Source organism: Atta colombica, unplaced genomic scaffold (assembly GCF_001594045.1).
Source record: "Atta colombica isolate Treedump-2 unplaced genomic scaffold, Acol1.0 scaffold109, whole genome shotgun sequence".
Classification (NCBI taxonomy): domain Eukaryota; kingdom Metazoa; phylum Arthropoda; class Insecta; order Hymenoptera; family Formicidae; genus Atta; species Atta colombica.
This window is the reverse complement of record NW_017259194.1, coordinates 912,186-925,054: the sequence shown is the minus strand read 5'-3', so window position 1 is coordinate 925,054 and position 12,869 is coordinate 912,186. Positions and strand designations below refer to the sequence as shown.

The window sequence follows — 12,869 nt, the reverse complement described above, 5'->3', positions numbered from 1 at the left end:
ATATATATATATATATGTAATTTTTATATGTTTTGTATATAATTTCTGGTATATAAACAATATACTTATAAAATGAATGGCAAATAATAATATCATGAAATCAAATTTCCTAAAATGTGAGTTACAAAAAATTTATAAAGAATATAAAATCAGAAGTATTTTTCAAATATTTATATATAACTGTAATTTTATATAATACTTACACAAAAATTAAGATTTTTATGAGAAATTATATAACAATTATATTGCTCCACAACACATAACAAATTTGTGTCTGTTAATAAATTTAAAATATACAAAACGTATCATGAGAAGTTGCTAAAACTAATCAGTTGATATTTTTAAAAATGCACACAAGAAAAATCAAATATTTTTTCATAGAAGACATTTGGCAGTTTTATTTTATGGCATAAAATAAAAACAATGGAAAATATTTTTATCATTTAATAAATTGCCAATTATATTTTCGAAATTAAAAAAAATGTTATAATGTTTTTTTAAATAAAAAAGATGCTATAAAATGTTTTTAATTTTTGAAATAGATATCGTTAAAATTTTGGCAAAATTTTATAAATATTTATGAAATAATAAAATGACATATTTATAAACATTTATTAAATAATATTTCCCCAATCGTCTACTTTATATATAAATAAAACTGTCAAAATATTTTCTATTAAAGGTGCGTTTATAAAAATAACAGCTGATTAGTTTTAATAACTTCCTGTGGAATAACATAGGAATGTAAAAACATTTGTGATATAAACTGGAAAGTATATTAAGCAGTTATATGCAAAACCAAGGTGAAATCCGATTAGTGCAAACAAATATAAAAACGTAAACACTTATAAATATTTTAGCAGTTAAAAATATATGTATCATACCTTATATGCAAATAATTATCACATGTGGAAACAAATGTTTTTAATGTTAAAAAAAGCATCCTAAATGTCGCAATTAAGGAACTCACATATTCAAAATATCATCAAATAACTACATAAAAAAAAATTACACATGTAACGATCAATATTGAAGACAAGATACCATCGTATACATGTATCATTTATAAATTTATATGCAAATGTACTAATAATAACGAACAAGTGGAAATTAAATTAAAAATAAAAATATAAAATCGATTCATTATTCGTGCTCTGCATAATATGCATAAATAAAATATTTATCAAAAAAATAACGTAGCGGCTAATACGGTTGCAGAAGTGGTGTATCGTTGTATAAAATATCTCTCGTAATGATTGACAAGATCAAAGTTCATTATATACAGACTAACTGTATTAAACTATTTTATATTTGCTATTGACAATTATAGTTGTTTTATCTCTGAAGTAGCGCATTGCAGTTCATATCTTGCAATCTCGCGATTGTGGTAATGCGCTCAGCTGAGTTACACCGATCGTTACTGTCGACGTATATATTCTCCTTCTCCTCCTCCCCTCCTTCTGCTCTCCCCCGATGATTTGTCGCACTTACCTTTTCTTCTTAAACTTTTTGCGACCATCACTGTCGCTCTCGCGATTCGTTGCGAGCCTATCAGGTTCTTTCCTGGAACGCCCGGACCTCCTAATGCCGTATATGTCAGGATTCTCGTCCCACTCGCGACTAGACTCATGTTTAACTCTAAGCTTTGCTTCGGTGCTGTGATTCGAGCCTTTGCTCTGGAAGCTATCGCTTTGTGCAGCAGGTGCATCCGACTTCTCCGACTTTTCCGAGTCGGAGCCTGATCCGGAACCAGAACCACTCGAGGAGCTAGAGTCGCTGCATTAAGCAGCCAGGCAATATTATGGATGCATTCCATTTAACGTTCGCAATACTCGTATGAATAATGCCATCCTTGTTTAATATTTGATAAGAAGGAAGGAAATAATATTCGCGAGCATTGCGAATGTTAAATGAAACGCACCTTTTATTTCACTAATTGTACATAGATGACATACATGGACATAGCATCTTGAAAAATACATACTTGTTTAGAATATTTAATGATAACATAGTCGTGAGAACAATTCACCAAAAATATTATATAGTAATCATGATATAATATATTCATATATAGAATTTTAATTATATTAAGATTAAAAATATTTATGCAAATTAATAAATATATAAATAAAACATTAATATGAAAATAAACTATTTAAACGTGTGAACGTTCTTTCATAATTCTACGATTCTATATCAAGATCTGTATATATTGATTATTTGAAAGTACATTGATTAACGCTACAGACTACAGATTCATATTACAGCTTATCTAGCATTGCACTAATTCTGAATAGGAAGGGAGCAAATATTTCGATATTGTATAAGAGAAGGTGTGCTCATAAAATTTCAAAATAGTATATAAGTTAGCAAAATTGTTAAAAACATTGTTAGTGCTATATGAAGCTATAGTGATGCGCACAAGTAGCCCACTTGCAAGTGGCACTGATTGTGATAAACCCTTACACATCAGAGAACCCAATATACACACTTGTATTCAATTTGTCTCGTAATATTCGTAATATATTACACGCTACAGATGCATTCTATAAAAGATTAAGTAAACTTATTTGAAAAAATAATTAATAATAATTAATAATTAATAAAACATAATAATTAATGAACCTTGTCAATATTGTAGAATTTTTAAAGGAATAATTACATTCTGAAAAACATTAATAAAATTAGATATTTAAATAGTAATTTTCCAAAAACAAAGTTAAATGTTTTTTTCTTGTACGAGGAAAATATAAAAGCTCACTGATACAAATTTGTACATCAGATCTCAGAATTTTCAGGGAGATGGGCTAAATTCTTGTCCATACCCACCTTTCAGATCCAGATCCTGAACCGCTGTTACTACCGGAAGAAGAGCTATCGCTTTTACTCTCATTCTCAGAATCAGATCCGGATTCCTTACCAGATTCGGATTCTAATGTTTTCTGGAAGTCAATCATGTCGAGATGTAATTTCGATTTTATTTCTACGCAAAATATCGCTCGTCGCTTGTGTTGTTTGGAATAGTTTTTTATCCCTAACTAAGGTTTATCGCAGAGAAACGCGACCAGCATTATTATTGTCATTAAGAGGTTTTTCTTTTTTTTTTATTTTAAATGAATATAATAAAATTGATAATAAACGGCAAGATAATTTGCAGTCAAAGAGAGCGGTAAAACTTTTACACATCTCTTCTTCCTTTTAATCAGCGCGCATGCAGAATTCATCAACACGATTCAATCTCCATTTCGTAACCATGTTCTCCATTTTGTGACCATCGTCCGCCATTTTATCTTAGTAGCAGAGGAAAACATTAATCTAAGAAACTTTATTAAACTATTGTGTTGTCGTACACTTGTAGAATTGTTTTGGCCTAAATAAAAACCAATAAAGAAAATACAATATAAATCGAAATGTTTAATACATTTATTATATTAAATTTAAGAAGACTTTGTATTTAAAAGTGAAATCTCTTGTTCGACCATATTTGATATTTGCCAGATTAAACACAGACAGATTTTTTTCCAAATTAGTACATTCACATTAATCTATTGCATTCAATTGCTTATAATGTTAATCGCATGAAAGGAATCATTTGGAGATGCTCAACAAAGGTTTGGGCACTAAATAATAAAGATCAATGAAACACGTCATATGTTTATTAAAAATTTCAACAATTATATATCTCACACAATTTCCTGCTTGATAAAAATATGTAAATGCATACAGAAACATACGTGCATCTAATAATATGGGGGTTTATTATATTATTTAATTTATAGCAAATTAGGTATGTTATACATTAATTTGTATTATATTTCATCTTTCTACAAATTTGTAGCAGTAAATATAATGATCAAAATTAAAATTCTCGCCACAAGTACTGGAAAAAATATTGTAACTGAGAGCAAAGCAAAATTCTGTTGTCAGTACAAATTTTTGTTTGTATCTACTTATTTCTAGATTGCTTGCTTTATTTTTGTAACAAGCATCAGTAATAACAGCTATATTCAAGATATTATTCAAGATATTATACCAGATAGATGATGTATTCGATTAAATATTCAAATTATATTTAGCTAGTAAAAACATCTTCTTATTACAAATTACTTATATAATTTTTTATAACAATTCTTGTTAAATTTTAATAAATATATTATACAAGTCAAGATATTTTATAAAACACATATTTTTTGGAAAATGAAACAATAAGATTTATAAAAAAAATAAGACTTATAAAAAATCCAAATGTTATTTTTTTCCTTTATACTATTCAAACATTCTTCACACTAATAAATAATCAAATCTTTATCAAATAAAATTATAATACAATTTTTTACCATTCTCTAAAGTAAAATTAGTGTTAATTATTTACATTAAAACACTAATAGTTTTTTTTAATCACTGTTATATAGTCTCAATATCTTTAAATAACCTTTTTTTCTTAACGTTTTATTAATAAGGTATCAGGATTATTTCTTTAACTGATTTAATGTTGCTTTTCTCGTGTATTTTTCAATCATAATCATCATACTCCTTTTGTTCTAAACTATATTATTTTCTAGATTTATATTCTCATATTGACAATAAAAAAATTATGTAACTTGTACATATATTCAAAGTAAATTACAATTGTAAATTACAATTGTAATGCAAATTACTTTCTATATTTTTCTAAATTTTATTCACTATTTTATGTAATTATTTTATAAAAAATTCAGTTTGTTTAAAAATTTATAAGCATAAAATGAACCTTTTTACATATTTTTATAACAACAAATCTTTTTATATATTTTTATAATTTATATTTTAATATTTTGTATATGTAATAAAGAATGTATAAAAGAACTTGAGCTCAATGTTTAAAAAACAAATTAATCTTGATATATTAATGGAATCATATTCAGTCTATTAATACATTATAATTCAAAAGTACATGTCATTCATTAAGAGAAATGTGCGATTAATGAGGTACACAAATAGAGAAGCAATTGCTAAATTTATCTATAGTTATTTAAACATTTATAATACTATTATTGTTTAAATCTACCGTCTATTTTTATATGTAATGGTAAAAATCGATAGAAACTATATCGCTTTAATCTTTTATACAAATTTGCTTGACATACCTTAATTAACCTCATTATTATTTCAGAAATTAAAAATATTTCTTAATAATTTGATGATTATTAATTTATATAATTGGATTTAATGTTATTTTCATAACATACCAACATAAATTTGTCATCAAATTAAATGAAATCTCTCACATTGCAATAAAGTTTTACTCAAAATATGCTTTGTGATTGTTATTTTCATTCTCATGAATCAGATGAAAAAGAAATCAATGTATTTAACAAGATTTCAAGTAGCATAAATGAAGTTTTACAGTATAGATAAATGTTACAAAGCTCCTTGATAGACCCAATTGCATCCATCACATGCCAAAATAGTGGATTTCCTACAAAAATTTCTGCAAAGAATTTTCAAAGGGTGAAAAAGCAAAATATTTTTGATATTATCCCGCTGGAAATGTGTCCAAATCGCATGTATTGGCCATAAGAATTGCGTCACACATTCCTGATCACCAAGCAGGACTGTGCGCGACAATATTCAAGCTAAATTTGCGAAAATGGGTACATTTTTGATTTTCAAATAAGCATGACGCCAGGCCGAAGGAAAGTGTGAGGAATCGTTTGCGATGAAAATCAGGATGGTACAACGATGTTTTCTGTGAAAAATGTCAGGTTGACGCGACGTAAACAAACCTTATAGGTTATTGAGAGGCTAGAAAAGTATGTAAAGTTGCGAAAAATTGTGGCGAGAATGGCACAAGTTCCTGAACCCGGACGGTCCGGGGGACCCCGCCCTATACGCAGAAATCCTTCGAGGGCGGATATCGGGGGTTTTTTTGCGTTTTCGCGAGGTTCTTGTCGTTCGTTGACACACGGAAACGCATGTGGCTACGCGATTTTCCCCTATTCCAAACAACACCGTGGCCGCGACGAGCGACTCGTGTACACGCATAAAATCATGTCGAATGCATCCGCGGTCATTTGTCATGAAAATTGTCGCGAAAATCCGCGTACATGGGGGCGAAATCACACCCGGATTCCGGGGGTGTTTGGAGATTGGCACTCACCTGCATGGTTCCGTCTACGCGTCGCAACGACGACCCACCGATGTAATTATCGACGCGCGTCGCGCGAAATCGATCCGATCCCCAATCGTTCCACTGTCACGCGTACACGTACTCGTAATATCAAGCCACGTTTGTCGTCGCGGGTACCGACATTATGAAAAACTCGCGAGTATCGTGCGCTATATGGTCACGGACTCGAGAGGTTGACCGCCATTTTGTGAACCAGACTTGCTTCTTCGCCCTCCCCACTCAAGGTTCTCCCGTCATGCAACGCGCGCGCCATCTCGCTCTTCCCTTTGTCCTCGCTACTCGTCTCCGCCAATCACGCGCTGCCTTCCAGCGAGAAACGTTCGAAACGCAACAGCGGATTGGGCGAGAGACGAAGAAAGAAAGGAGACGAGAGACGCGCGCATCGCGAATGATTAAAGTTGTGTACGTGTGCGTGCGCGCGCGCACGCCGAACGAATACCGGAAAACCGTCTATTAAATGATACGTAGATTTCTCAAGCAAGTGTCTCGAGTAAGAAATTCAGACGATGTCAAATGTCACGATAAAAAACGAATCGAAATCCTGCAAAATTCATGGCTCGATTTTTCTCGCGTGAATTCGAATGAATTCGATCATTTCGCACGAGATTTTGTGATACAACATATCCGATGCGAACCGTAAAACGGAAATCAAACATTGCTCGTTGTACGGCCATTTTGAGTAGCCAACGATTTTACCCAGAATGCACGGCGTCGCGTCGCTTTTTTCGATTAATTGTCGTTGGACTTCATTTTACGCAATCGTCAGCAGCTGTTTAAAATGGCGCGTTCATGGATAAAATTTTTTTACACTTTCTAAACGGAAGCTATTCTCACTATTCTTTTTCTATACTCCGGGACTGAACTTGCATTGTTCATTTTTTGTTTTCCTTTCTTTTCAATGTGAAAAAAAGAAAGATAAACCGTGCAAGTTCAATTCTGAGGTATGAAAACAGGAACGGCTTTAACGGTCGAAACAATCGCTTTGAAGAGAAATTTCTCGACAGGCATCATGGCGATTAACGGCGACCAAGTTTTGTTAAATGCGCAAGAGCTTCATAAATTATATATTTCTTATCTGTGAAAACGAAAGAAATCTGATATTTCGGAAAAAAATGAAGAAAAAATTGGGGAAAATGCGTAAAATGATTACCGACATCAGTAATGAGAAAATCTATCGAGAAAATCTCGCAAATCGCGGACGGCCATTTAGAAAAGGGAAACGAACCAAGTTCAGAACAGCTCGCGCGCGCGTTACGATGTTAAATTGATACATACCATACAACGTGAAGCAACGAATTTTTCGAGGGTTCAGGAACTCGCGCTTAATTCTAACACGTACTTCTCATTTAAAGCAGGCAGGAATCCACACTAACTGATGCCACTGACGGCCGAATGGATTGGAATGAAACAGGCTCTAGTAGAACGCCAAGTTGGTCGACGTCGCCATGCAAAAGATGCAAGCGAGGATGATCGGAGCACGACCTGCCACAACAGGCTGGCTTTCCATTAGACGTAACGGGCAGAACAGACAGATGGACGAACATCGCCGGATCGGAGGAATTTCTGAATTCTGAGCGACCGCGTGTCGCAACGTCGCGAAAACGACGCCGACTGAGCGGCGCGCCACGCCCGTGCCGATGGAAAGCCAGCGCAGCCGTCTCGCAGTCGATGTGACTATCGTATCATGGTGAGAATGAAAGAGGAAAAATATTACCTACACGTCCGTGCCAACGCCGCGCCGGAAAGGGAGGAGATGCCCTCGCTTCCGGTATATGTACGCGATCGCAACTCGATCGAGAGCTCGATTAGCGCCATCTTCGCCATTCGAGTTTCACGGTGGGCTCTTTCAAACGTCTTTTTTACACACAAGATTAATTGCTTTCATGTAATTTGGCCTAAGAAAATATACAATCGGTTGGTAATATTATTTAATAGAAAATAATAAAATATAATAAAATTATAATGTATATGCTACATTTATAATAAAATTATTTACAATTTTAATGACATATTCGATGTAAAAGGATGCTTCATGTAAGAAAATACTCATGGAAACCTAAAAAAATTGTATCAGATACTTTGTACAAATTATGTAACATTTAATTGAATCGATTCAGATGAACAGTTTTGTATAATTTATTCGTTGTTACAGAAAAGGAAAAAGAAATGTGAACTCTTGTTCTATAGACACTAGTAGACTATTTCTGAGGAAACTCGAAAAAATAAATGGAAACTGAATAATTCGACTGAATCAAATTAAAAGATCAAAACTGAAACAGTTCTTCAAAACATAATTATATATCTCACAATTTCAATGGTACAAACAATTTTGATGCATAATTGGTTTTATTTACATAACGATATTGTTCCCGATTATTATATAATATTAATGTTATGGAAGGGGACAAAATATAGAAATAATTATGAATTACGATTAACACAATATATGTGTGTGTGTGTGTGTGTGTGTGTGTGTGTGTGTGTGCGTGCGTGCGTGCGTGCGTGCGTGTGTGTGTGTGTGTGTGTGTGTGTGTGTGTATATACATGATATAGAAAGGCAATTTCGGTAATAACACAAATCATATACAAAGTGAGGATTATATATAACACTTTCGGCGCTAACTCGTGCTACTTGGTAACTGTTACATATTTTATGCCAAGTTTTCTATTTATGAAACGACAACTCAGTCTTGTAAACTGATTCAGCTCAATTTAACAGCATGCCAACGCGATGACGCGAATAACACGATGACGAAAGAAAAGCTGATGGAAATAATAATTGCATATTGCCAGAATTCAAAGAGATAACAACTTTATTATGTACCCGTTTCGGATTATGTAAAGAATAAATGATGTAAATGAGATACTGATTTTCATTGGGCATTGATAATAGGATGCAATTTAAATGCGTTATTCTGGATCTGGCGTCTCTCCCGCGACGATCGGTTGTTCCTCTTCCTTCTTGTTTTCTTTTTCCTTTTCCTTGTTTTTGGCATCAGGAACCCATAAACCACTGTCGATGCAACGTTTCATGTGATATGTTGCCTCTTCTTCCGGCATTGCAGCTATTGTTTGTTGCAACAAAGGAATATCTTGCACTTCGAAACATTTCTGTAAAGCCTAGAAAAAAGAAAAAAGAAGGCTTAAGGAGGAAATTTCATAGCGTCAATTTCATAGCGTCAGTGCATCTCGAAACAAATTTTTATTTACCTCTGGAAGACTTTCGAACACTTCGACCGGATCGAGTCCACCGGGACCTAAACGAGCCTTTCTTTCCTCCTCCTCAGCCTCTCTAACCGCGTCAGCTACCTTCTCCGCTGCTCTTTTGCGTATTCTGTCCTTAAACGCTCGAAGTTCGTCATCGAAGGAATTTTTATAATCTACTTCAGCAATCTGAATGCGACTGAAAAAGGAGCCAACACACGCTCGCGGATCAACTTCCAATTGTTTAGATAGCTCCAATATATATTGCATACATATGCATTGATGCGCAACGTGCTCCATCAAGTTATGTTTCTATGAAAATATATAAAATCAAATATAATAAAAATACATAATCAATAAAGAATTGAGAAAAAAAATTCTATCTTCGAGCAAAGCAGGTCTTGGTACTTGATAATGTTCATTTGCAAATTTGCGTATGAACATTCTCAAGCAGCAAGATCTCTAAAATATTTCTTCTCTTATTCTCATTGGTTTAAATTTTATTACTTAGACAGAATTGTTATAAATATCAATTTAATTAAGTCTGGTAAAGCATTCTAGTTTAGTGATAGAACAGTTGCATGTCAAATTTACTTCTTCCATTTCCAAATTGATGCACCAGATGACCAAATAATTTGCTGTATTCTCGCAAACCAAGTATGGATGATCTTGTAAATATTTCTTGCTGTCATCATATTTTCTTAGCATGCCAAACTCTTTCAGTTTCTTCTCATTATCTTTAACAAATTGCTTCATTCGTTTTTCTTTTTCTTCATCAGATAAACTGGCGTCATCATCCCTCCTTGCAGACTTTGTATTTATTACAGTTTTCGTAAAGCCATCTTGTCCAATAGTATCTACATTCCATGGAGTCAATCTTTCCTTCTTTTCCATTTCTTTCTCCTCCTCCTTAATATTTTCCTGCTCTTGTTCGAGATCCTGAAGAACTTTTTTCAACGTAGTTAAATCAGCTGAATCATTATGTTCATTTTCTAATTTGGCTAATTTCTCCTTTGTATCTTTGAGTTTTTGCAATGTTCTAAAATAACACGTTATAACAGAAATTAACTTAATATATATAGAGGAGATTATTCAACATATTTTTGCTCATACTCTATTTTTTTCCTGTTGTGTTCGTCTTGCTCTCTCTTGCGCTCTTCCATTCTCTCCACTCGTGCTTGATGACGCCATCTGAATAAGGATGGCGTATCGATATTTGGATGTGTATCATCTTCGTCATCTGAAATCTAATGATAAGAGTAGCAAAATCTATCAGTATAAAAACATTTGAATTGAATATATAAAATCTAAATGTACAAACATTGTTGCTCTTAAAAGATAGTGATCATAAAAATAAAGTCTGATAAATCAAATTGGTTAATCAGATAAAATAAGAAACAAAGAAATATTATGAAGTTATAAACTGATTATATATACTCTCCAAAATTAAACAATTTATGAAAAGTAAAGATCAGTTTGGCTTCTAAAAAACTTGAATAATTTGCAACATTTGACAGTGCAAAGAACTATAATAACGTTTCAGAAAAGACATTTCAATTCTATCATTCACGATACATAAACTGCATTCTAAATCAGGATAATCGAGCTGAATCGAAATTCTGAGCAATTGACGTTTTGGTAATGTGTCATGTGAAATATAAAAATCTCTGGCGCAAGAATGATGCACGGCCGGCGAGATTAGATCCTGGATCTCATCTTCGAGAATTCCACTGGATTGCTGGATCCAGGGAGAATGACTGATATCATTCTTACTTCGATATTCTTCCATTTGCTGTAATCCACCATTGTAGCGCTCGGATGAACCTGCCGTCAATGAGTCGCTTTTACACAACGAATTCGTCAGCTTGGAATAAACGATTCCTTCCTCTTTCCTTCCTCTTCTTTCGACGAACAGTATCATGCACAGAGGCCTCAGATTGCCGCTCTCGTTTCCGCTTCTCTGATTGCTGACTCTCCCTCCTTTTTATCAAGTCTGATTACCAACTGACCATATAGTAGGCAATTTTAAGGAAAAACGAAAGATGGCAGATCAGGTATCGATCGATAATTCGTAATTGTACGTTTTACACTTGAAATGAAATAAATATATATCCTTGTAAATTAGAGAAAAAAAGAGAGAAAGTTGAAAAGTACGCACAAAAGTTTAGCTCCAAAGAATAACCAACATTTTTAGCAGAACATTTTAGCATTGCGAAATAAATATGAGAAAGATCGTAGTTGAAAAATTTTGTAAAAAAAAATAAAAATCTTTATAAAAATTAAACATTAAATATTTTCTAACAAAATAAAAATAAATATAGAAATTATTGTAGACTGAAGTACAAGACGTAAATTTGAATTGTTTAAAAGGTTAAAGCCCTCCTGACGGCGGGCCGGTTAAAAGATACGAAACGAGACTTTTTTAATGAATGTTTGCGAATGTAATAAATATTGATTTAAATAGTTACGTAGTCGACATTCTCTCTTTGTGATGATCTAGATTTATTCCTATCGTGTTTAGGTGAAGAATGATTAATTTTTTTAAATAAATAGGTTATATGTAACAAGGAAACAAGTCGTTATGAATAATAGTACCGTTTTTTAGATATTTCGTATATAATTTACATTGTAAAAATTATGATTGGAATGAGAATGAATGCGTTCAACGATACTGGACTTGGAGAACCTGAGCAAGATGCGAATACAGCCCTCATAGAACTTGATAAAGGTTTGTTTGTACCATTAACTTTTCTAACCTATTTACAGGATATATCTCAAATACTAAACAATATTAACAAATAATTTTATTATAAATGCAAACATACAGTTTGTTATGCTTACTGCATAAGAAATTCATTTTAGTTTCAAGTGTGTGTAATTGTAGGTTTACGTTCTGCCAAGACTGGGGAACAATGTGAAGCTATAGTACGTTTTCCTCGACTATTTGAAAAGTATCCCTTCCCAATATTAATAAACTCATCTCTGTTGAAATTGGCCGAAGTATTTCGTACAGGGAGTAATTTCTTACGAGTATGGGTTTTAAGAGTATGTCAGCAGAGTGAAAAGCATCTTGATAAAATCTTGAATGTAGACGAATTTGTAAGACGTATTTATAGTGTTATACATTCAAATGATCCAGTCGCTAGAGCTCTTACTCTGCGTACATTGGGCAGTGTAGCTGGCATTATTCCTGAAAGGCAGCAGGTAATATCTTTAGCTAATTAATAAAAAATAAGACAATTTCTAACTTATAATAAAGTTATTAATTTTTTTTGTCAGGTACACCATAGCATAAGAAGATCCTTAGATTCTCATGATTCAGTTGAAGTAGAAGCTGCAATATACGCTGCTCAAATGTTTGCAGCACAGTCCAAATTATTTGCTGTATCTATGTGCAGTAAAATTTCTGATATGATCAGAGGTCAAGCTACTCCAGCTTCAATGAAGTTGCAGCTTATACCGATTCTACAGTACATGCATCATGATACTTTTACAG

At 32.9% G+C, this 12,869-nt stretch overlaps 3 protein-coding genes and 1 pseudogene across 3 annotated transcripts in view; 2 read left to right on the top strand and 2 right to left on the bottom strand.

Annotated features, from left to right (window-relative positions):
* The window catches only part of LOC108693514 (chromodomain-helicase-DNA-binding protein 1), an 11,703-nt gene extending 8,746 nt beyond the window's left edge, over window positions 1–2,957 (bottom strand). Inside the window, exons 1-2 of the mRNA XM_018202523.1 lie at window positions 2,830–2,957; window positions 1,492–1,776 (exon numbers count right to left, since the gene is read on the bottom strand). Coding sequence (XP_018058012.1) covers window positions 1,492–1,776; window positions 2,830–2,957 — 413 coding nt within the window. The remainder of the gene's footprint in view (window positions 1–1,491; window positions 1,777–2,829) is intronic.
* Window positions 2,958–5,414: 2,457 nt separating this feature from the next.
* On the top strand, window positions 5,415–7,901 carry LOC108693536 (annotated as a pseudogene).
* Window positions 7,902–8,652: 751 nt separating this feature from the next.
* Window positions 8,653–11,356, bottom strand: LOC108693333 (hsp90 co-chaperone Cdc37). The gene is made up of 5 exons (XM_018202228.1): window positions 11,147–11,356; window positions 10,487–10,620; window positions 9,968–10,412; window positions 9,380–9,685; window positions 8,653–9,289 (listed from the first exon to the last, which is right to left on the bottom strand). The coding sequence occupies exons 1-5, from the start codon at window positions 11,177–11,179 to the stop codon at window positions 9,080–9,082; spliced, it is 1,128 nt and encodes a 375-aa protein (XP_018057717.1). The 5' UTR covers window positions 11,180–11,356; the 3' UTR covers window positions 8,653–9,079.
* A 640-nt stretch (window positions 11,357–11,996) lies between these two features.
* LOC108693342 (integrator complex subunit 7) overlaps window positions 11,997–12,869 on the top strand; it is a 5,618-nt gene continuing 4,745 nt past the window's right edge. The window contains exons 1-3 of the mRNA XM_018202239.1: window positions 11,997–12,101; window positions 12,258–12,577; window positions 12,653–12,869. The exon at window positions 12,653–12,869 is cut by the window's right edge and continues 6 nt beyond it. Of these exons, the coding sequence (XP_018057728.1) occupies window positions 12,011–12,101; window positions 12,258–12,577; window positions 12,653–12,869 (628 nt within the window). The 5' untranslated portion in view covers window positions 11,997–12,010. The remainder of the gene's footprint in view (window positions 12,102–12,257; window positions 12,578–12,652) is intronic.